At 37.3% G+C, this 22927-nt stretch overlaps 1 protein-coding gene across 3 annotated transcripts in view; it reads left to right on the top strand.

The window, feature by feature from the left end:
• SLC1A1 (solute carrier family 1 member 1) overlaps positions 1-22927 on the top strand; it is a 60552-nt gene that overhangs the window by 19684 nt on the left and 17941 nt on the right. For all 3 annotated transcript variants that reach the window (XM_083819246.1, XM_083819247.1, XM_083819248.1), the window contains 4 exons: positions 16652-16744; positions 18005-18119; positions 20140-20182; positions 21546-21653. In XM_083819246.1, the coding sequence (XP_083675372.1) occupies positions 16652-16744; positions 18005-18119; positions 20140-20182; positions 21546-21653 (359 nt within the window). The remainder of the gene's footprint in view (positions 1-16651; positions 16745-18004; positions 18120-20139; positions 20183-21545; positions 21654-22927) is intronic.

The raw sequence follows: 22927 nt of genomic DNA, 5'->3' as shown, positions 1-22927 counted from the left end.
AGGTGTAGCCTCACCAGTGCTGAGTAAAGATCACCTCCCTCCACATACTTTCAGTGTGCTTGCTAATGCAGCCCAGGAGGCTGTTGGCAACTTTGGCCATGAGGTTACATTGCTGGCTCACGGGCAGCTTGTTGTCCAACAAGGTCTTCAGATCCTTCTTTGCAGAGCTGTTCTCCAGCCAGTTGGCCTCCAGAATGTAGTGGTGCCTGGCGTTATTCCTCCCCAGATAAAGCATTTTGCATTTCCCCTTGTTCATCTTCATGAGATGTCTCTCAGACGAATTCTCCAGCTCATCCAGGTACCTAGGAATGTCAACACAACCAGCTTGTCTGTCAGCCACTTCTCCCAGTTTTGTATCATCTGTGAATGTACTGGTGATGCACTCTGCCTCCTCATCTGGCTTACCAATGAAAACATCAAAAAGTGCCAGTCCCCATTTTGACACCCTGGAGTGACTAGCCTCCAACTAGACTTTTGCAAGTGGTTGCAACCGTCTGAGCCTAGCCACTGAGCCAGTGTTCACTACACCTCACTGTGCACTCATCTAACCTCTATTCTGTAAGCTTTTCTTTAAGGTTTTTGTGGGAGACTGTGTGAAAAACTAACTAAAGTAAAGGTAGACAACCTGACCTCTTCGCAATTCAGAATTTTAGTGCCAAAGCAAGACTCACACTTTCAAAACATGCTGTATGGAATAGAACAAGGAGAGGAATGAAAATTTAAAGGAAGATGCAGGGTCTATCTTCAGCTATATCTGTAAACAAGATAGTGTCAAGTTAGTGTCAACAGCACATCTCTGCATTTGGCTGTGAACCTTCCCTGGAATGAGATACAAAAGTATTTTATTTAGAAGGAATTTCATCATTATTGACTAAACACACAATATACAACCTGCAAGTTGGCTGTCATTGTTGGGATCAGAGGTCATCTGAGTACATCCACCTCTTCAAGATCTGTGTATTTTTCAGGAAGGAGAATGTCAGTTTTCAGACCCCTGTAGAGTGTATATCTGATGTTCACAGCTGTCAGACATTGTGGCAGACATTTAGTGACCCAAAACATAAGAAGCTACTGCAGTAAAACTAGTGATATCGACTGAGTCTGAATGACAGCCTTTTGTACACACATTTGTAGCTCACAAGCTAAGGGGATGCCAGTTAGCTCACCATGGGAGGAGGTTAAACATTATCGTGTTGTTATGCCTCTGCAGCAGGCTAAAAGTGCACACAGAAACAATTGCAATGGCTCATTTGGTGCATATTTGTTACTAGACCATGTAGTTGGGTCCAAAGGCATCTAGGAAGTTTCAATGCCTAAAATAGCAGGAATGTATTTTGTGAATATAAATCTTTTCAAAATACAGGATTTTGATGACCAGTAATATATATATATATACACATATATTTTTTTTTTCAGAAGATGTTACTGAAAATGCAATCCATAGTTTTATATATTTTTTAAAAATTATAATGTGTTAGTTTGGTAGTTTCACATCCTGAGAAACATCACTTTATACATATGCTTTTGAGACAGTGAGCTACATACAACTGCAGGGACCAGATCTCTGTCCGTTTGGACATAATGATGTAAATCAAGTGCACAGCAAAGACAGTGATGATGGAAATTTTTCCTTACTGATATTTCAGGAATTTCTGCAAGATTTAAAGTATTAGTAATTTTAACATGTTGGGGCAATTCCTGTCTTAGTGGAAAAAGCTCTCACAGACTTCTTCAGTTAGAGCAAGAACGCACAGTCTCTTTTCAAACTGAAGGCAAAATTCTCCCTCTTGTGGTTAAGTAGAGAGCTTTACACAATGTGATTTTCCTTCACAAATTCAGTTCCTCAGAGTGTAAAAAAGGGGAAAAAATACTTGCACATTTATTTTGCATAGTGTGCAATATGAAATTTGTGGATTTTTTCCACTTACCTGCCTGGAGGCTGAACTGTGGGCTAATAAAAAACTGACATAAACACTAAGCATTTATTTATTGGAGAAAAGTGAAAATAATAAGAGGCAGATGAGTCTGAGTAATGCCATGTTCTTTTAAATTAGTTTGCCTCAGAGACCAGCTTGTGATAATTCTCTTCTTCTCATAATTATTTTAGTGGATGGCAGATGGGTTTGATTTACTCTGACCCATAAGCCCACCACTAATAATTCAGTCCCAAATACCTAGTTCTTTTTAATCTCCCGTAGACTGCTATTATTCAAAGTCACTATTAGTAAATAATGCACCATTCATGTTTGTCTTTTATATTTCCTCCTGTATTGGCATAGGAAAATTGAAAACAAAAATCAGAAGCCTAACCTGTTACTTAATGACAGTTTCTATGACATTCAGAACCACACCTGTACTGAATGTAATACTCAACAAACCAAATCAGCTTCTTTAAAGTACTGTTCTAAAAGAAGACATGTTTTGACAAGTACCAAAAATAGATTATTTTGGGTACCCTGTATGGAGAAGGAGTAGGGGAAACTTCTGGCATGCTTCCTGGGACTTTTGGGGCTTAAATCTAAATAACTGTGGAGTACTTGAAAGCCTGTAAACTATCTTTGAAAGTAATAGAAACTCACTACTCTAATTTTATTGAGAGAATGAAAATTCTTTAGAATTTTGCAGGATATCTCATCACATGTCTGCATACTGAGCAGAGTAGCCCCTTTAATCACCTTTAGCTTTCTTTTTCATGGATTGAGGTTCACTGTGTAAGCTGTTCGGCAGAGTAAAGGCAGTAACTGTTTGCAAATCTGTTTCCTGTCAGGATCACAACAGAGCTTAGGGTGGAGACAACTGTCCAGTTTTCTGGACTGTTGTGCTCCGTGTTTGGGTACAAATTCAGTGAACTTACATGACCAAGCCTGTATCTAGCTAATCAGCGCAAGGTTTCTGGCCTTCTTTCTTGCACACATGCTGTGTGTTAGTAGCCAGAGTAACCGACAACTCCAGCCCTTCAGGTAGTACTAAAATGCCATGGCTTTGATTCCCATACCTCTTCAGTCAGTCCTTCTAAGCTGGTGATACTTCAGTCTGCCCGCCTCATTGACTTTCAAACTACAAACCATTATGTGGACGCCTTTCTTTAGGGATAGACTGTTCTGTAATAGTAACTTCCCCTAAAAACTGGAATCACATGTCTGATAAATGACCTTTAATGCTATTTTCAGGGTCATTCATAAATGCCAGTAATCGTAGCTCTGTCACAATAGTGCCTGTTCTGTTTTCCACATCATGTATTGGGTTAAAAATTGCAACACACAATACACCAGGTACGTGTCACAGATCTCAATATTGAGGACATGATTTTATCAGCTATTCAACACCTGTTTTAATTCCTGAAATAGTCTTTCCATCACTTCTTATCTTCTCTGCCTAGTAAAACATTATTAAAACTTTTCTGTGTGTTTCAGGCCCTCCCTGCATTTCCAGTCCTCATAGGCAGCTCCAAAGAGGCTAGGACATGTGCATGGGAGTTTCCCAGCTCCTAAACTGAACTTGCTATAGAGGATTTGTTATGAGGAAAACTAAAATTTCTCAAAAGAACTGATGTGGTGTGTGGCCTACACACAGCAGACCTCAGAAACAGTGAAAAAAAGTATCAACTGCCTTTCTGAGGGCAGCTCTGTGTGAGCTGTAAATAAAATACCTGCCTTACTCTGAGTCTGGTGAGGCTTCAATCCACTAGGTTTCCATTACTATAGAAATAAATTCTTCCTGCTTCAGGGCCTGCGTTGGTTGCTGCTGCAGTACTGTCTGAAGCATCCTGCTAGTTTCACCTTTCCCAGTCCCAACTGCACACTTTTTTCTTTGCACTTCTTTGTCATAGTATAAAGATTATTTTTCTCTAGTCTGACTAGGATTTTACAGCTATGTGAGAGAGAAGTATGTCCCAGTGAAGTATGGAGGCCACATGACTTTTCCCATTTGTGGAGACCCTTGTTTTTCCTATGGGAAGAGGATCTTGGTTCATGGCTGATGGAAGGGTATCTCAAATTATTTGTTCTTTTCCATTGTTCAAAACTGAAGAGGCAGTTTCCTACCTCGGTCTACTTTGGGGAATTTACTAGTTTCCTTTATCACAAAACCACATTTTGTGGCAAAGGAGACAAAATGCGAGACAAAAGAACTGGAATGCAATGAGAAAAATCAGGGTATTAATCAGGTTGTTCTTATTTCTCGTATAGTTTATCTTTAAAAGTCAGAAGAGTTCAGACAAACAACTTTTTTTTTCCCCTCACTGTATTAATAATTACAGTTAAAACACACAGCCAAACACACTGTGGCTGTGCTTAGGAGTAGATCTGTTAGCTCCATCAGGTATAAAAAGTCCACAGATTTAAAGTACTGTGAATGAGCATAGGAAGGTGAGAGAACAGAACTATTTTGCTTTCTGTAAATGTATAGAATCATAGAATATCCCGAGTTGGAAGGGACCCTTCATTAAGTCCAACTCCTGGCTCCACACAGGACCACCTAAAAATCAGACCGTATGTCTGAGAGCATTGTCCAAACGCTTCTTGTCCTCTGACAGGCTTGGTACCATGACCACTTACATAGGGAGCCTGTTCCATTGCCCGACCACCCTCTCAGTGAAGAACCTTTTCCCAACATCCAGCCTGAACCTCCTGAAAGCTTCCAAATAACTTTTCTTTTGGTATCATCATTCCTGAGGTGGGTAACAGCTGCCTCAACAGTTTCCATTCCTGCATTCTGTATTGAGAGATGCTCTGCTATCAAGGCATTGTTAACAGGCCCTGTGCATCATGAACAAGCGCACTAGTTTCCACCAGGGATAAGCCCTGATCTGGCTTAACGTACTCAGAGACTGTCTCTTGCAATATCTGCACTCTCCAATTGCATTTCTACGTTTCAGGTGTGACAAGAACCAGCAAGAAAGCAAATCCGTTGTATAATAGTAATAAAATTGTTACCAGAACTCAGGCAGGGAATTCACCTTGTCCCTTTCTATCACGTACGTTGGACAAAGGGCGAGAACTGTTAGACTACTGTTAATGAGTTTTACCTTCAGTTGTACTGAGGGATACTGGAGGTCCTGTCCCCACTGTCCATGTGCAGTCATTGAGGCAGGGAGGACTGCATAGTCATGGGCTATTGGACAAAGCTTTGTGCTCATCCCCATTGGATTACTCCTGTAACAATCATCTTCTCCTTACCCATCAATATCAGTGATCTTATGCAACTGAGACAGCCCTTATATTATTTAAGGCTTTAAATTATAATAATAAAGCTTTGAAATGGACTTCTGGTTCATGGAGCATGATTACCACCAGCTTTCAAGGGCAAAGAGCCTGTACAGCAGCTGTTCTGTGGCACTGGCAGCCACTGCTTCCCATCCCAGCTATATCACTGTGACACCAGTGTGTGTGGATGTGAAGTGAGTTAGTGTCTTCAGCTGTTCTGTTCTGGAGCTCAGCATGTAAAGCAACAATTCCACTAAGTAAAAGAAGCTGCATTCAATTTTTTACTCCATTTCTGTATCTGTAGACTTCATGATCAATTAAAAAATATGTCATGTTAAAGTTTTCTTTATGAGAATCTGGAAGCTAAAACTTGTACACCTATACCTTCTACCACCAGTAATTCTGGAGTAATTCAGCTAGTTTCAGTACTCTTGAGTTTTCTGTATTCACTCTATACGTATTTCTCCTGCAACAATGCAGAAGCTGTTTCTGCTATATTCATGAACTGAATGTGATTTCTCCTATGAATCTTCCTAGCCTGTCCAGCTTGGCAGATTGATATGTCATCTTCATTCTTTATAGGCTCTTATTATATTCCACCCAAGGAACATTGAATCTTCTGAAAAGGTGCTAACATGCGTTTATGTAGCCTCTAAAAGCTTTCTAGAGGAAAAATGTTTTTCGTACAAGTGATGCTATTTGCAAATGAGACAAATGGAAATCAGTACTAATGCCTTCTTTCTATGCACGTAGTCCAATCAGCTCTCTAGGGAAAGGTCATAATACGATACTGCAATGTTGATTTTGCCAACTGCTCACAGGACAGCACAGCAACCTGTTAATGAACTGACATCTGGAGTCAGACATTTTTCTGGACATCTTACCTGAACTGTACCATTTTATAATGATTTAATCCCTTTGATTCCCATAAACTATTAATCTCCCGTTTATTTCTCCCTTTCTGTCTGGTATTTAGAAGGTTTGTAACAGCTAATTTTTCAAAAGCTTCCTGAATCATCCAGGACGCTCTCTTTCAGTATCGAGTATTCTTTGTAACTGTTATATTCCATGCTTTACTGTGTTTCTTCAGAAAAAAAAACATCTGCTTTTTTCAGTGCCTCTTCAAAGTCAGAAGACCAATATTTATCTTGCTAACCCAGTGGTAGTCTCATTAGATCATGTAAGTAGGATTTGAAATTTTTCTGTTTTTAAATGCTCTTGTGGTATTTAAATAGCACTAACAGATGCTTATTCATTACCTGCACACATTTGCCCCCCTTCCCCCTTCCCAGCCACTAATTTGCAAGCTTTCATCAACTCATTTGTAAGACACTATTACGTTGCACTTACAGAACTGTACTAGTAGAAGAATAAACATTTTCTCCAAAGAAAAGGAGATTAGTTCCATTTCTATCAAGCTTACTGAAACGATAATGGCTACAAGCTGTCATATACTTTTCCATTTCAGTAACAATGATATCTGAACAGATAGAAAAACTGCTGCTATGGTGGGACTGACAGAATAGGAAATGAAGACTTCTGGTAACAAACACTAAAGACAGAGATGGTAGGTCACCAAAAATGTGGTTCGAGAGATTACATACCACAGTGACTGGGTCTTCTGTTTGCCATGGCAAACCTTCATTACCTAATCTTCTCAGGCAACATCTGGGTGAGAACTGTCCTCCTAACATGACTTAGCTATACATGTCATTCAATTAGCTACTGGAAGGGTAGACACAAGGAGGAATGCAGAGCCCCATGACCTAGTAAACACGGGGAAGAAACAAAATTCTAAGAGTTGCATATCAAGTGAAAGATTGTTGAGAAAGATCTACAGTTAATACAGATAACAGCATCTGAGTCCTCTGTCTTAGCTGAATGATGAGTTAATGAATAGAATCATGCAGTCTGAAGTGTCAGACTTAATGTCACTGACTTAATGTCAGTGTATTTGAATAGACGTGTGAATTGCTTGTTTGGTCCTGAGAGTCTTGTTCATTTGCAAGGGATGCTATACTACATTTCCTAGAGAATTCCAAAGAGCAAAGTGAAAAAGAGCAGGAGATAGACTGTTTAGCCCTTGGAAGGAAAGAACAGTAATTCTTTTTGAACCTAATTAGTAAACTTACAGTTCAGGGAGAATATGGAGAAAATGAGCTTTCAGGAGATTTATTAAAGTCAGGATAAACTTGTACTAAAAGTTCATTTCAACTAAATGGGCAGAAAAGGAGAGAAAAGACTCAGAAACTCCCTTGAAAAGAGGGAAAATGACAGGTGGGTCAAGGATGGCTACAGTAAAGTGTAGGCTCTGATTTCACTGCTGTTACGGTGATTTCTCCTGCACCTGTTACTGCCTGAAGTTTATATAACAGGTCCTTCCATTCAAAAGGTCACCATGAGAAATACTACGCCAAGGGCAAAAGGACAGAGGACAGAAGTCTTTGGCACCCTTGTTTTTAGAAGATCCGAGAAGAACATTCTTCATACAGGAAATGAAGAGGCCTTGTGAAAGCAGGCAGATAGAGCTTCATCAGGAAGAGACTGGCTGGGTGAAAAAACTTTAGATTAGTTGACAAATTTAACATTTAGTCTATTTATACCCCTTCTGAGTCTCAGGGAGTGGGACTCCAACATGTGTCCCTGTTAAGGAAGAATCACTGTGTCTGCTTAGTCACAAGGGAGATTGTGTAGATAATGCCAGGCAATTTGGACTCAAAGATCTCTCCAAACCTGACTTCATGTTTAGGACAATAGAGAATACCTTTCCCTGACGTGAGACAGAACCTTTCCCACTTAACATACATGAACCAACTATCAAATGATGATAAAATTTACATGGAAATAAGATAAAATCTTTGATTACGTATATGAGATTTCTTCCTTTCCTGGAATTTGTGGTCTTTGCACTGATTACAACTGGCAGTGAGCTGTGGAGTAAGAATGCAAATTTGGATTCTCTTAGACACATAAAGGGATAAGAAAATGAGCAATAAGCTTGCTACAAAAGTCAACTATACAGCTAGAATTTGGTGTGTCTTTCCTCAAGCAAAAATCTTTTCTCAATTCTGAAGATATAGGCCAAATGCTGGTTTTATGTAAGTGTTTTCTCTTGCAAGTAGAAGAAAAGGCAGCTAACTCAAAATGCTTACATGCCTCTAAGAAAGATTGTGATTGTGACTTCACCACCACTTCTGTGAAGATCAGAGAATTAAGTGAGAACGGTCAGTGGGAGGTAAATGGCATTCTGAAAAACAAACCAGACGGAGAGGTCAGGTCATACCACACAGTCAGGTGCAGTTGAAATATTGATACTGTTCATGTCTTATATTAAGAATACTCCCATCTTTTAAAGTCAAGTAACTTCATGCATTTCAGACAGCTATCCATTTATCAAGGGGGCTGTTTCTGCATTTCTTCATTCTTTTGTTATTTTTTTCCTAGTATTTTTCTAAGAGTATTTTTTTTCAGCACCATATAGCATAGCACAGCCATTGGAATGAAACAACACTGCTATTTTTGTATAAACCATTATGGTTCCTTTAGGAGGATTGCTTACTGAAATACTGTATATGCATTTTAAGAATCCCCTATGTTTTTTTATTTTCTTATGTTTGTTGCAATATCCCGTGAAAAAGTTTTAAACAGACCTGACACTACTGGATGTTCGTAGTATCATTTCTATGACTTAGTGCATGTACGTTGCAGCCAGAATAGCCAAAATGGAAGGTGGGGGCAGGAGGAGGGGGAGAATTAAAAAGTGGAAGCTTTGAAGATGTCAAGAATTCTTTAATGATTCCTCTAGCATTTACTGAAATTTCTCAGTTAAAGCAGTAAGACTAATGGCAGTTTGGAGCAGTTTCAGAACTGCATTTTGTTCTTCAATCAACATCTGACTCATGTATGAGAAGGTGTAAAAGCCATAGCATTCTACTCTTTAGGAACACTTGATGCTATATTTTTGTTACAATTGTGAATTAAATATCAGAAATCTAAGAGAGTTGTTGACGTGTGCTGAATTGCAGTTATTTCTCCACAAAAAAGTAATTAGCTACGAAAGAGAAAAATTGTAAGTGTCAAGGAAGAAGCTATGATGTGGATGGCAATTGTTTGAATGTGGAAGGCCCTTGAACTGGACTTTTCCCTCTGTCACTCATGGACATTTAAGGAAAAAAGCCAACCACCAGTGCTATGGAGCTGGATAAGTGGCATCAATCTCTACAGAGAAAACTTGCATCGTGATCATCAAGTTTTATGCTGTTGGCAAAGGCAGGTAAACAGCCCAGCCTTTTGCTGATTACACTTAATGATCAATCTGTTGTGCTGATGAAGTTAGATGGTGGAAGGAAAAGATCCTGTTAGCTTCTGCTGAACTTCAGTTGATTTCTTCTGGTATTATTACAAGCTTTGAGAACAGCTAAGAAGTACTGCAGGAGATGATGCACTTGATGACACCAGAATTTGTAGAACAGCAAAAAAATGCCAAAGTGTCTAGGTATTGCTGCTGCTGGACAATCACAACACCAAATTAAAGATTCCGTTTCTTATGATGTATAGGAAAAGAATACCTGGAAGCATAAACCCTTGTGCTCAGTTAGGATAACTCTGTAGAATGGTATGGCAAACTCTAAGGATATAGGTGTTGTCCACTAGGCAGCTGGTAAGATATAATCACCAGAAGTCAGAACATCCTTGTGACTGTTTCTGGTCCTGAATGCAACCCTTTTTACTCCTAGGTCTCACAGATACCACAATATTAATGAAGCACAGTGAATAACTCTAGAACAGTGTTATACTTAGTACCAAAGCCATTTGGATACATTTGCATTTCATATATGCCTCCAAAGCAAACACTGATACAAACCACACAAAAACGTTGTGCAGTACCATCTTCTACAGAGAGCATATTGTTTACTTGACTTTTAAGCATGTCAGGCACCGATTTGCTTGATTTGCTTGTTTCAGTTTAAAATATTTATCTAAACTACACAAAATCTGTAATTCATGGATTACACAGTTTCATTTTTTTACCAGTGTTGGCACCTGTAGTACAGAGCAAGTGCTCTACCCAGAGAGTAGATCCCTCTTGTGTTGGTAGTTTTTTGGTTATGATAGCAACTCTAGTCAATTACTTGGTGATCAACTACAGACTATGCAAAATGTAGTTATGTATATATAAAATGTAGTTATGTATATATATACACCAGTATACATATATATATATATACACCAGTATAAATATATATATATATATATATATACTGGCATAAAATTTCTGTTTTAAGTGGGCAGTGTAGAAGGTCATTCCAACATGAAGGAAAAACACGGAAGGACTAGTGGGGTCCAATATTTTTGGAGGTTTCATTAATCACAGAATGGATTGGGTTGGAAGGGATCTTAAAGATCATATAGTTCCAACTACTTGTAAGTGTACCTTACGAGGTTGCCTCCCTTAAACTCCCATTTTTATTCCAACCAAAATAATAAGTACAATGAGAACATTAATATTAGTACTTGATTTGTCTGATTTTGTAGGTTGGTCACGGGGGGCAAGGCTGGTTTGTCTACCAACTGCATTAATTTGTCTAAATAATTTTCCTGAGTACAAAACTTGCATTGTTATTATTAATCATTATATTAAAATATATTATTTATTATACAATATATATTTATGTATGACATACTATATAGTATTTATATAAGTATACATTTTTATATATAATATATATAATATATAAGATATAAGATATAAGATATATATTAATATACATTTAAATTATATATTTAAATTATATACTTATATTCCTTATGTATTATGTTGCATGTTATTAAATAATAATAATAATAACAATAATTTTTATTAGGTGATTGGTTTCTTTTACATGAAACATTGGAAAAGTGCCCTAATTGCCCCAGAGTCTTGTTATTCCAAGCAAGTCTAGAAACAATGGGCCTCCCTTCTCTACTTCATTTCATAACTGGTAATGAGAGAATGTGCCTGTCACCCACATCTACTTAGATAAGTTTTCTGCAGGACAGGTCTTTCAGATTGTAATTTCACAGAGTTACTCCGGATCTGGGTAGAAATAAAGCAACTGCATAGGCAGGTCAGCAAGGTGGCATGATAGTGACACTGTGCTGCCATGAGTGTCACTTTGTCATATGTTTTACTGGATACTGTTGCCTGGTGGGACTTCCTGAGATGGGTATCTGCTGACCCTGCCTTTTGTCAATTTTGACTCCCTGCAACTGTGCTGTTGAAGATGGGGTGCCTTGCACTGTCATTGCTGAGTGCCTGCTGGGAGTCGCTGGCCCTTTTCAGAGCTTCACCTCAGCACTGTGCATGATCCTGGTGGTACCAACATGGTATAGGATGGACTGCAGTGTCATGGTATATCACCTCAATCTGTAATCCCCATGCAGGACTGCTGCACTCTCTGATCTTTTTTTCCCTGGAGACCCAGCAAGTTTCTGGCAACCAGGGATAGAACCCAAGAGAATGGCACGAGGCTGTTGCAGGGAAGGTTCATATTTGATATTAGGAAAAAGTTCTTCACTAAGAAGGTGGTCAGGCACTGGAACAGGTTCTTCAGGGAAGTGGTTACGACACCAAGCGTGCTGTAATTCAAGAAGTGTTTGGACAGGACTCTCAGACATATGGTTTGGTTTCTGGGTAGTCCCACGTAGAGACAGAAGCTGGACTCAGTGATCCTTGTGGGTCCCTTCCAGCTTGGGGTACTCTGTGATTCTGATTCTATGATTAAGCTTTATTTTTATTCTGAAAAATCTAAGTAACTGTTTTTGAAAACTGAAAAAGAAGTACAGAAATCATTGAGAATCTTGTTACATTTACTAAGAAACAGTAAGAAAGCTGTAGACCAACCTTCAGGCTTGAGAAGAGGTTGTCTGTTGGCAGCTGAGCAGAGGCACTCCTATATTTAATGGGAGTGGAATCATCATCAGCTGATGAAGAGAGGAAAAAACAAGAAAATGTAAGAACTGTTTTCAGTTCACAGTGTTCCAAAACAACCTTCCTAAGCAGCAAGGCAAAGAAAGTCAAGTGTCACAAAAAATGCAGAAAATAATTGGGTTTCTCAGGAGTCTTTCTATATTGTCACTACTATTGAAGCATACAATTCAATGATTTTTCAAGCCTTTATTATAACTTCTCTAGCACTTTCAAAGTTCAGTTTTGTTTAGGAATGTTCTCTGTTCCCGTGACATCAAAAAAGGAAAAAAAAAATCACTCTTTTCAGAGAGAAAATAGTAAATATTAGTAAATATTTGTCTTAATTGAAGTTGCAATCTTATGTTACACTAATGTGTAATTTTCTGTAAATCAGAAACTAAAAAAATGATTCGTACTTCCATCAGTGGCTACCAGTAAAAATTTCAGAAACATCATGTTTAGTATTTAGGCCCAGCTTTTCCTAAATCAGACTATACCCTTGTGTAAGGAGCTTTCTTTATACATGAACATTTTAGGAAAGCAGTTCTAAATATGTGCGAGATTTTCTAAGAAATTTCAAATGGACTTCAGAAATTGCAGATGAATATCATTCAGTTATAATACAACTCTTGGTTTGATGCATTTCTCCATGTAGACGGGGCTTCTAAAGTGAGTTGGAAAGCTGTGTTTCTTTTCTCTAACTTAGGCAACATGGCATATTCCAAGTGCAAAAATCAGTAGCAGAACACAACATAGGACAAAACCAGACAGGTTTAATCACCTGTAATAATTCAGTTTTACCACTCCAGATTTTTGCAGGTTTCGTATTGTACCCCTTTTGGTTCATTTTTCAAAATGGAAAGGCCTGGAAATCCTCTGGTAATAAAGCAAAAATATCAGCTTTGAAAATGAAAGAAAATTAAATTGAAAGGCTTCCTGGCAACACCAACGAAAATATTCAAATAAAAAAGGACTGGATACAGAATTTTTAAAAGTTAGTGTAAAATGATGAATGGCTGAATTAGAATTTTCCTTTTTTAATTTTTTTGGTAGTATTTGAAACAGAAGATCTGCATATCTCACTCCAAAGTGTGTGGCTGTGCTGTTCTTTTGAGGTTTTTATGGCATCCCTCATTCCTATTGTGTTTTGGTGTCTTCTAATATGTTGTCAGACAAAATGATTAACATCAGTCGTGTTGTTTGTCCCATCCTTTCCTTAAAAAGGGTGCATAGGAAGTGCAGCATTTCATTTTGGTTGTATTTGGAGATCCTGGGACAAGAAAGAGAGTATGTGAGAGACAACTTCACCATTTGTTTCCTTTTTTATTCTTTTACAAGTGTATGTTTTGCAAAGTAGATAACTTTGAAAAAAAAAAAAAACCAGTTGCAGGACACTGTGCAATTGATTCCCATCTTTGGCTGCAGATATTAAAGTGTTTATTCTGCTTAGAATAACATAGATAAGGAGTAGATAGATTAATAGATTTTAACACCAGTTGAAGTCTTGCATATTATAACCACAGAATGGAGTTCCACACTGCAGTGTCTGTGACTCAATTAGAAGATCTCTTGAAAGAAAATCTAAGGAACTAATTTGAAATACAGCAATTTTGAAATGTGAAATGCTCAAGTATGGAGGACAATCCATCATGCCTAATAAAATTCTATAAACTTCATTTGCAGTCAATCTGCTTAAACCTGTTTAAATAGTATAAAACTTGGGGGTAGGTCAAGGGAGGGAAAGTGCAAATAAACTAGATGTAGTGGCAATCCACAGTAGATAGACAAGTTTAACTGCAGTGTTTTTGTGATCTTATCTTTATTTACAACATTGCAGGCTTTCCGTTTTGAGTAGCGTGTGTGCCATCTTAGTCTGAGAAATAAATTTTCTTATGAACTAGAGTAAGCTGTATGCTTTGTTTAGTGCATCTTCCATTAAATCTTCCAGTTATGTGCAAAGAAATTACAGACTTGTGGTGTTATTTCAGTGGAAATTTTGTTCTCAGTTGGCTTGAGAAGCCCATAGCTATCAATTATAACATATTATGACTTTCTCACTCGTGACAGTGGGATGTAGCAGGAAAAAAAAAGCTACTTTTATATATTGTGTTTTCCTACATTTAACAAGATAAACCTTTGTAAATCTATCTGTGGAACTTCTAGTGGATGCTACTTCATTCACAAAAGGGAGCATAATCCTGAATCCAATTTTGTTTCAGAGTACAGCTGTTTTCAAAAACAAAACAAAACAAAAAGACAAAAAAGCAAACAAACAAAAAAAATCACTTGTCATGCTATAGCATACTTGTACTTAATCATGTCTGCCTGACTTATTTGCAAGTTTTGACAGTTCCTAGGAAAGCAGCACCAACATTGCAGTAGAAGCACAACCTACATTCTAGCACAGCTCACTCTTTAACAGGATCATTATCCAGTTTAAAAATGCAGGGGCAAAGTTTGCCTTTAATTATGCCTCTATAACTTCAGTGAACATAGTAGTTTGGAAAGGGATTTTATTTGGAGCCAGCAGAATTGCTGTCATAGGAATTTTGTGTCATACTAATTGTAGAATCTTTATAACTGACTACTATGGGGAAATAAACTTGCACGTGTATTAAGCTGTACGCTGGCTCAGCAAGACTGTCAAGCAAAAAAAGGTCATAAAACAAGTTTTGTGAAGAACTCCATCCCATGAGAATATGTTACCATCCCATCTTACCTCCACTGGCCATCTGACTGCTATTGACAGTCTATAAAGCAAGCTTAATTATAGAATTCAGTGTTTCTAATTTTTATGAACTTTTTGTTAAAAAATATGGAACTTTGGTAATACCAGTTCACTTTTTTTTAAAAAAAGTGATGTTAAACCTTCCAAGTCAGTATGGCAGGTGTGTAAGTTTTAGCACTGACAGCCACTGAAACCAACTCTTCCATTGTCCATAGAATCCCTTGACTGTTATTATCCATCTCAAGAGTTCTTACTGCCAGTTTCCACTGTTTATCCTACAGCATTGCAAAGAGCCTCCTTTCCACCGTGTTTTACCCAGTTGCCAAGGCAAGAAATGAAAATGGTAGCCCAGATTCTATGTCCATTCTATTGTTTGCTCCTCAAACAACCACCTCAGTGCTGCAAGCCTCCTGTAATTACTGTGGCACTGTGTTTTTCTGTGCACTGGTCTCTACCATATTGCAATACGAATAGATTTTTATTATCATTATTTGCTGTACAAGTGAGATAGTCTTTATGTACTGATTTCTGCATTTGTATATAGTTCTTCTGCAATCAATCTGACAATATGCTGTTTTGTGGAAGATCCCAATGTAATCAAATCGATGATGAAATAAAATAACCTTCATTCTTCCCTAACAGGGTTGTTTGCATTTTGAATAACAATTAACAGAGCAAGTAAGGCATTATATGAATACTCTAGGCACAAGTTGTTACTGCTGTTAGTATATCTTCTGAAAGAGGTATCAACACTTGGTTAAAGTATGCTTGCTACAATCCTTTCTGAGCTCAAAGATCAGTAAGTTCATTAGTGTCAGAAATCTTTGATTTTTTTTCCTTTGTTTTTGAAACTTAATTCTTTCTGGAAGATCACCTTTCTCTGAGGCTAAATATCCTCATGGTAAGGGAATCTGGCCAGACTTTGATAATCTGACTCAGTAAACATAAAAATGTAAATGGATCACAAATGTATAATAGATAGCAGTGAATTATTAACTAGTGTCGTTATAGACAGTCAAGTCACGATGCTCATTTTATCCTGGTTACTGAATTGTATGCCTACAGACACAACTGTAAATATTTTAAACAATTACAAAGCACTTTCTGATCAGTTTGATATTATATTGCTGCCAGATGCTAAGGTAACTGCAGAACAGCACATTTCTTAGAACGTTTCCCACCTCCATTAACAAAAGCAGCCCTCAGTTCCTGGCAATGACAGATACAGGCAGAGTAATGGGTACAACCCAGTCCCTGCAGAACAGCTTTAGTCCAAAAAAAAGAACAACAACAACAAAAAAAAAACTTTGTTAACAAAAGCACAAAAGCAAGCCTGCTAGGAATGAGCCTGGCTTGTCTGTGTGTGCCTTTGAGCAACCTAGGATAAAAGACCTGAGACAGTCCCACTGTCCTTACTTTTAAAACCAAAATGTTACAGATCTGATGAAGTGAAGTGGTCAAGTAATTATAGGAATAGATTCTAACATGCTTTCATTGAACACAAGAATCTAATTCATCACCTACACCAAGGAATCAGAAAAAGATCAATTATTTTTTTTACTAGAAAAATCCAGGTAGAACAGTGTGAAGAAGAAGAAGGAAATAAGTTGGTCTGCTACAGAAATTTTTCAGAAGTGCAACTGCTAATGAAGTGTTTAGAAATATCTAGAATAAGGAAATATTTTCTGCATAGAGTTAAGCATCTACAAAAATACTTAGTTTCTTCTAAGACTATTTTTTAGCATTTTGTTTTTGTGGTTCTTTTTGCAGGTGTTGCTGCTTTGGATTCCAGTGTTTCTGGGAAGATTGGTTTGCGAGCAGTCATATATTATTTCTGCACCACAGTCATTGCCGTAATACTAGGTACTCTGTAAAAAGTTACAATGCTATTAAAATCTTCATCATTGCCTAATTAGAAGTATACAGCACTATGGCAATGCTAATTTACCAAGACAGTATGGAGAGGAGATTCAGGAATCATACAAACACCATTATACACACTTGTAGCCAGATGCAGGGAGAAGTTAGTCCTGCTATTCAATAGTAAGATGATAAGTTCTCAGCTGCAAGAATGTATTACCTGTTTCACCTGAAAGAGTGGGAGAAAACATGGCTTTCTGTGTCATCCAGTTCCCTTCCTAGAAGTTTTTTATCCCCTATGGCACTGCCAGGCTCCACTCCCACCACTAGGAAGTTCACATCTCCTCTTGCAGAAAGTTCATTCCCTACAAACAGCTTTGAAATCTCACGTATTTGCTTGAACAGACATCTTCAGGCTGTGTTCTTAAAGAGAAATAAAATTAAGCCCTCTGCTGTCAGCTGTCATGTCATTTGTGGATTACCTTTGTGTTTTGTTGAGTTCAAGTTAATACTATGCACAGATATCACCCACTAAAAATAAACTGTTGTATATTTATTTGAAGTACAAAATGTGCATTGTATGTAGCCTACTTATAAACCAAAGCAGTATTTAACAATAAAGTATCACATACAGACATACGAGGCTAGAGTCATTCCTAGAGGTTGCATTATGGAGAGCAATATATCACTGCGGTCACACTGTGTAGGATAATATCTGTCTGGGAATTTTCAGTGAATATACAGTGAGGAAGACTTAATAAAGACTGACATGTTTTATCTGGATCCAGCTTTGAAATTGTCCCTGTCCCAAAAGAGGGGTTAAACCAGAGAACCTCCAGAGGTTAATCTAAGAGGTTAATATAAGATGTTGCATGATACTATGATATTACTTGTTTCATTGTGCAGAGTTACATAAATGCAGTTTGGATTTTGAAAATCAAAAGTGTATATTTGGAAAGGGCTAGCATTTCTACGTATTATTAAAAATGCCTAAAATGAAGCCACTAAAGTCAGTGGAAAATTAGTTACTGGTTTCAGTAGTCACAAGTTTAGACCTAGCATTTCCTGCCCCCAAATTTTTATTTGTTTCTGCAGCCACTTCCTTATGTTGCTTTATTGCTATAAGCTAGTTTTACCAAAGCAAAGAAAATTTGATGAGTTTAGCTCATGAAGATTTTAACTACACAAGATGCATTACACAGACAGGATGTATCAATACCTCTGCTTGCACTGTGAACTGTTTCCCTGGTTCTCCTTCTTAAGGGATTGTCTTAGTTGTGACTATTAAACCTGGAGTGCCTCAAACAGCAGATGAGATTGACAGAGTGGGCAGCACCCCAGAAGTCAGTACTGTTGATGCCATGCTGGATCTGATCAGGTGAGATTTTTTTTTGTTTCCATACCCTTTTTGCAGAAGTCCAAATAATAAAGTTGTAATATGTAATACAATAAAAACACTTTCCAGTATTTTTGGAATGAACAAGTAGAGAGTAATATGTATTCCAACAAGTTAGACATTTTATAGTATATTCCAAGTGGTTTCTTTAAAATGTTGCATCAATGTTTTGTAAGGCAGCCTTATCATGAGTTTGTCTCCAATAGCATCCTGGTAAATGACAGATCTGTAAAGTGGTTAGAAGAAAGCAGCCCCTGGAAAGTCTGCAAAAGACTTGAGTGGGTTTTCAGAATTGATAAGAATTGAATAAATTCTGACATGTTTAGGAATTAGGCAAAATCCAGAAAAACAAGGCCGCATTTCCAATAGTAGCTAAGCAGTTCCCTCACAAACATTTCTGCAGTTTTTTTTTCTTCAGCTGCAGTTAGTGTCTGTTCCATATCACTGTTCATGCCCACTATTTTTTTTTCCTAGAATTTTTACTTAATCTATCATGTAAGATTCAACTATGTATCTAAAAGTGGCTTTCTCAGCATTCTTCATTTCGTGAAATGACTGACATTTGCAGATGCAACTCCAGATCCACAGTTCTTTGCCATTTTTTTTTATATACATGTGTATATATATATGTATGTATTTGCTTACGTATCCTATTTAATAGCAAATGTCTGTTGTCATCTGGCACATCTCTGCCCCAGCCCAGATCAAGGTAGACCTCTTTGGTGTGAACAGTCCTCAACCCCACAACCTCATATTCAACAATCCACAGCTGTTCCCAGCCTCTATTCCTTCCTGCCTGTGCATGAGCAGAATGGCAGCTCTATGGAGTATTCATCTCATTACACAGGGTTGTTTGCCCCAGGTATAAACAGCAGGGCACTGTGATCAGCCTCATAATAAAACATAGTGCAGTCATTTACCACTAATTTCCACATGAATATGTCCATACATATTCACAGGGCTGATGAAACTCCATGCAAAAACCCTTTTTTTTTATATAATAAGGACCATAATTTAGACTGTTCTGGGTTTTACACTTCATAGATCAATTTCTTGTAAACAAATGTAAGACTGTAATAGGAATTACTGTTGAGGTCTGAAACTCTGATTTAAAGGATTTATTGTTACTTTTTTCTGTGTATTCATCAGATTTACAATCCAAATCCAGACAGTCTTGTAAAGATTAGTGTAAATCCCAGGCTTCTACAAACTACTCTTGTCTTAAATGAAATTTTGCTTTAAAAACTTGAAAAATAATGACAGAAGTGTGTACAAGATATGGAAGGGACATAATGAATTCTGCTTCATTGTAGAAACTGACTTTCTCTAGAAAATAAGTTGAATATTCAATAAATAATTAATGCTGTTTTCTGCAACTGTTTGAATGTGAAATTGGCCATAGGAAAAGAGAGACACAACTGGATTGCACTTCTCCTGACCTGATGTCCTAATTTTTCAGTTCATGAAAGCAGCCCTTGACCCTGGAATAACACAGGGGAATCTTCCATAAGCCAAGATTAATTTCATATTTCAGAACTACAATGGAACACACCACATATCTGATGCTTCCAGCATGGTGTTTGTAAGAGTTATTCTTTTGTTCCAGCATATATTTTAGAAATTCTGTAAAAGACTTCAGACTGTCTCCTGTACTCCTTGTGCAATTGATGGAAATGGTGCAGCAGGAAAAACAAAACAAACCAAAAACAAGCAAACAAAAAAACAAAACAAAACAAAAAAAAACTTAAGTAGCTAACAAACAGAAATACCATATACTGAAAAATAAGCCCAAGGATTCCACCTTAGGAGGACAGTCTACTGGTCATTAGAAGTCCTGAACCCTTGATTTTTCTGGACGTCAGCTCTGTCAGTGCTAATCACATTGTTCTCTGGATAAAGGCACACAAACTGATCTATTTTTTAAGAAGTGAATTTTATCATTTTATTTAGATAAACAATTTGTTCTTAGTATAGTGTTGAAATGCTTCTCCTTTTTTAACAGGAATATGTTCCCAGAAAACCTTGTCCAGGCCTGTTTTCAACAGGTGAGTTTGAACACCCTTCTTTGTTATTATAGTTTTCATTGCTAACTACAAATTCTTGTTATTTTATTTCCCAAAAACTATGTCATTTGAGAATAATTTTTTAGAAGTCCATGAGTATCTTAATCTCCCATAAAAAGACTTATTTTAAGGCATTTTATTTTTGTTTCCATTACGATAAATACTTTGTTGTCAGCTCTTGATCATCCCTTGCAAAAAGACACTGTTTAGGAGCTGGATGCAGAAATCAAGCAATGTATTAATACTTAAGTTTTTCCGTTTTGGGACAGGCAGTGTTACAAGGACAATGTCATGAGGATTTACTCCCACGTTCTTTAAATCCCTCCATGTCTGATGAAGTTTGCATAACTCAGCCTTCACCCCACTGTGTCTCACATCAAATGTCCATTACCAGTGATGCTGGTTCATCTTGAGGAAAAGGTTGCCAGATGTTAGTCTGAGACATCTCTTTTCAGAAGCAGTGAGATTTGGAAGTTGAAAAAGGAAACCCCTGTCTCAGCCTTACTTCAGATTCAGTCATCTTTATCCACAAATATATCAAACTGTATTTTGTGATGGTCTCTCCCTTTTTGTCTTCTTCAGTGGCTGCCTACTAGTTACTCTGAAGTTTGTACATGAGGCAGTTTACCTTTCCCATCAGAAAATGATGTTAACTGTCCTGCTGTGCAGAACACTGAGCATATTTCCAGTTTACAAAACTTCTCCCTGCACATTTTTTCATCTGTTAATGACTTCAGAGGCAACTCTTCTGCCTTGTGGAAGTATACAATCCTGTACTAAACTTCATAGAAAGAATGAAGGTAGACAAGTCCCTCTTTTTATGGGCCATATAAAACAATATTGGTGTAATTATCCTTAGAGCAGGATGCTACAGCGTCCTCTGTAGGTGATGAGACTGACACACATTCTCTAGCAGTGTACCATGTGCAAACATTCTGTTTGTATCAAGTGCATTGGCACAACAGGCCTCTCCTGGGGTGTCTGTTGGTGATTCTCTCTAGACTGTTCCAGTAAAAAATCCCTTTGCCTTTGTCAGGAGCAATATCTCATCCACTGCAAGACTGCATCCAGGTCCGCAGGGCACCTGGGAATCTGGATAGCAGAATTCATAGTATATTACCTCTGAATCACTTGTTTGAATTACAATATCTGAGCAATAACAGAGCAACGGTGTCTCATATTAATTGGGAAATTATTCCCAATTAATTGGGAAATAATGTGTTTGTGTGTCAGATCGGTTTATTTTCGTGTTATTTTTAGGGGGTGTCTATGCCTTTGTCCATGAGTTTCCTCATATTTCTAAATAAGATGTTCTGTTGTTGTTTTTTTTTCGAAACTTTTTCAGTATAAAACCAAACGTGAAAAAGTGGAAGTTACAACTGGCGTGGATAAAAATAGCTCCATATTTACGGAAGAATCTGTTACGTCTGCTACGACAGCAGAGGTTTCAGAGGTGCGACCTTTATTGTTATATTCCATTATAATATATGAATTTGGAAGGAAGAACATAGATTAAATTTGATTTAGTTGACACGGCACTTAATGATTGAGAGAAATATGGAAATGGTACATAGATACATTTTAGGGAGGCCACAAAACTTTAATAAATGCTAGAGCTAGAGCTGATTATGAGGATCTTCAAGTAAGTTTAAGAAAACCTCATGGCTCTAGTGCTATAAACAGTACAAAGATTATAGATTATATAGGAAAATAATGAATTCATATGCTCCAGTAAATGTATATGCAAATTAATTGTCAATTAGAAATAGAAATAGAAAATTGTAATTTTTTTTTTGAAGTGGAAAACAAAATAATAGATAGCATTTGTTACTTAATAGTTTGTTATTCTGTAAAAAAATGTTAAGAGACCAAAGTAAAGATGTTTAACAAACCTCTGATTAGAGGTCGGGAAAGCTTATGGGTGTTGACAGTTTGTTAAGCCTATAATTACACTGCAGAATAGTAAGAAAGGAATTCATTAGTCAATGAACACAGAACTATGAACAATAAAAGATCGATGTTCCTTTTACTGTACTCCTTCCAAATTTCATCACATAGTAGTGAGAGCATGGGAATATGAGCTATATGAAAGGGCATTAATTAAATCCTGAAGCAGGATTCCGTGAGGAAATGCACCCATCATATATTAATACTGTACAAACACAGAGGAATGTGCGAATAACTACCTAGTTAGTAGGATTTTTTTGTGATGTGCTTCAAACTCTGGTATAAATTATGCAATTTCACTGACTTCAGCTGAAAAGTAGATTTTTAAATGGGGGCAAAATTGAACAGCATCATCCCAGCTCTTACACAATGGAGTATTTATCTTATATCTGGACAAAAGCTCTTGAGCTGCTTAGAAATGACCACAGGGATTCTACATCAGCTGAGATTTGTTCACCACAGTACGGAGTAAGTATTGAGTACAATGAAGGCATGACTGAGGATACCTGGACCTTGCCATTCTTTGTGTCAGAAGTGTGTAAAGGCCAACATAAATTAAGGGGTGCTTTACTCTCCCATAGGATGTGATCAGATCATTGCATAGCCTTAAAATACAAAGCTTTTAAAGGCAGTTTTAATTCTACCTTCATTCCTGAACTTTCCCATGCAGCAATGCCAGAAAGGGAATGGAATATCTGGAGAAGAGCTCCATATCTTTCCAAAGAAAGATCTAATTATGCTTTCATTTTAAAACTCTTTAAAGTAAACTCTGTGTTTTCA

The sequence above is a fragment of the Anser anser genome (assembly GCF_964211835.1).
Source record: "Anser anser genome assembly, chromosome: Z".
NCBI classification, from domain to species: Eukaryota; Metazoa; Chordata; class Aves; order Anseriformes; family Anatidae; genus Anser; species Anser anser.
The sequence above is the reverse complement of the archived record's forward strand: the minus strand, read 5'-3'. Positions and strand labels throughout refer to the sequence as shown.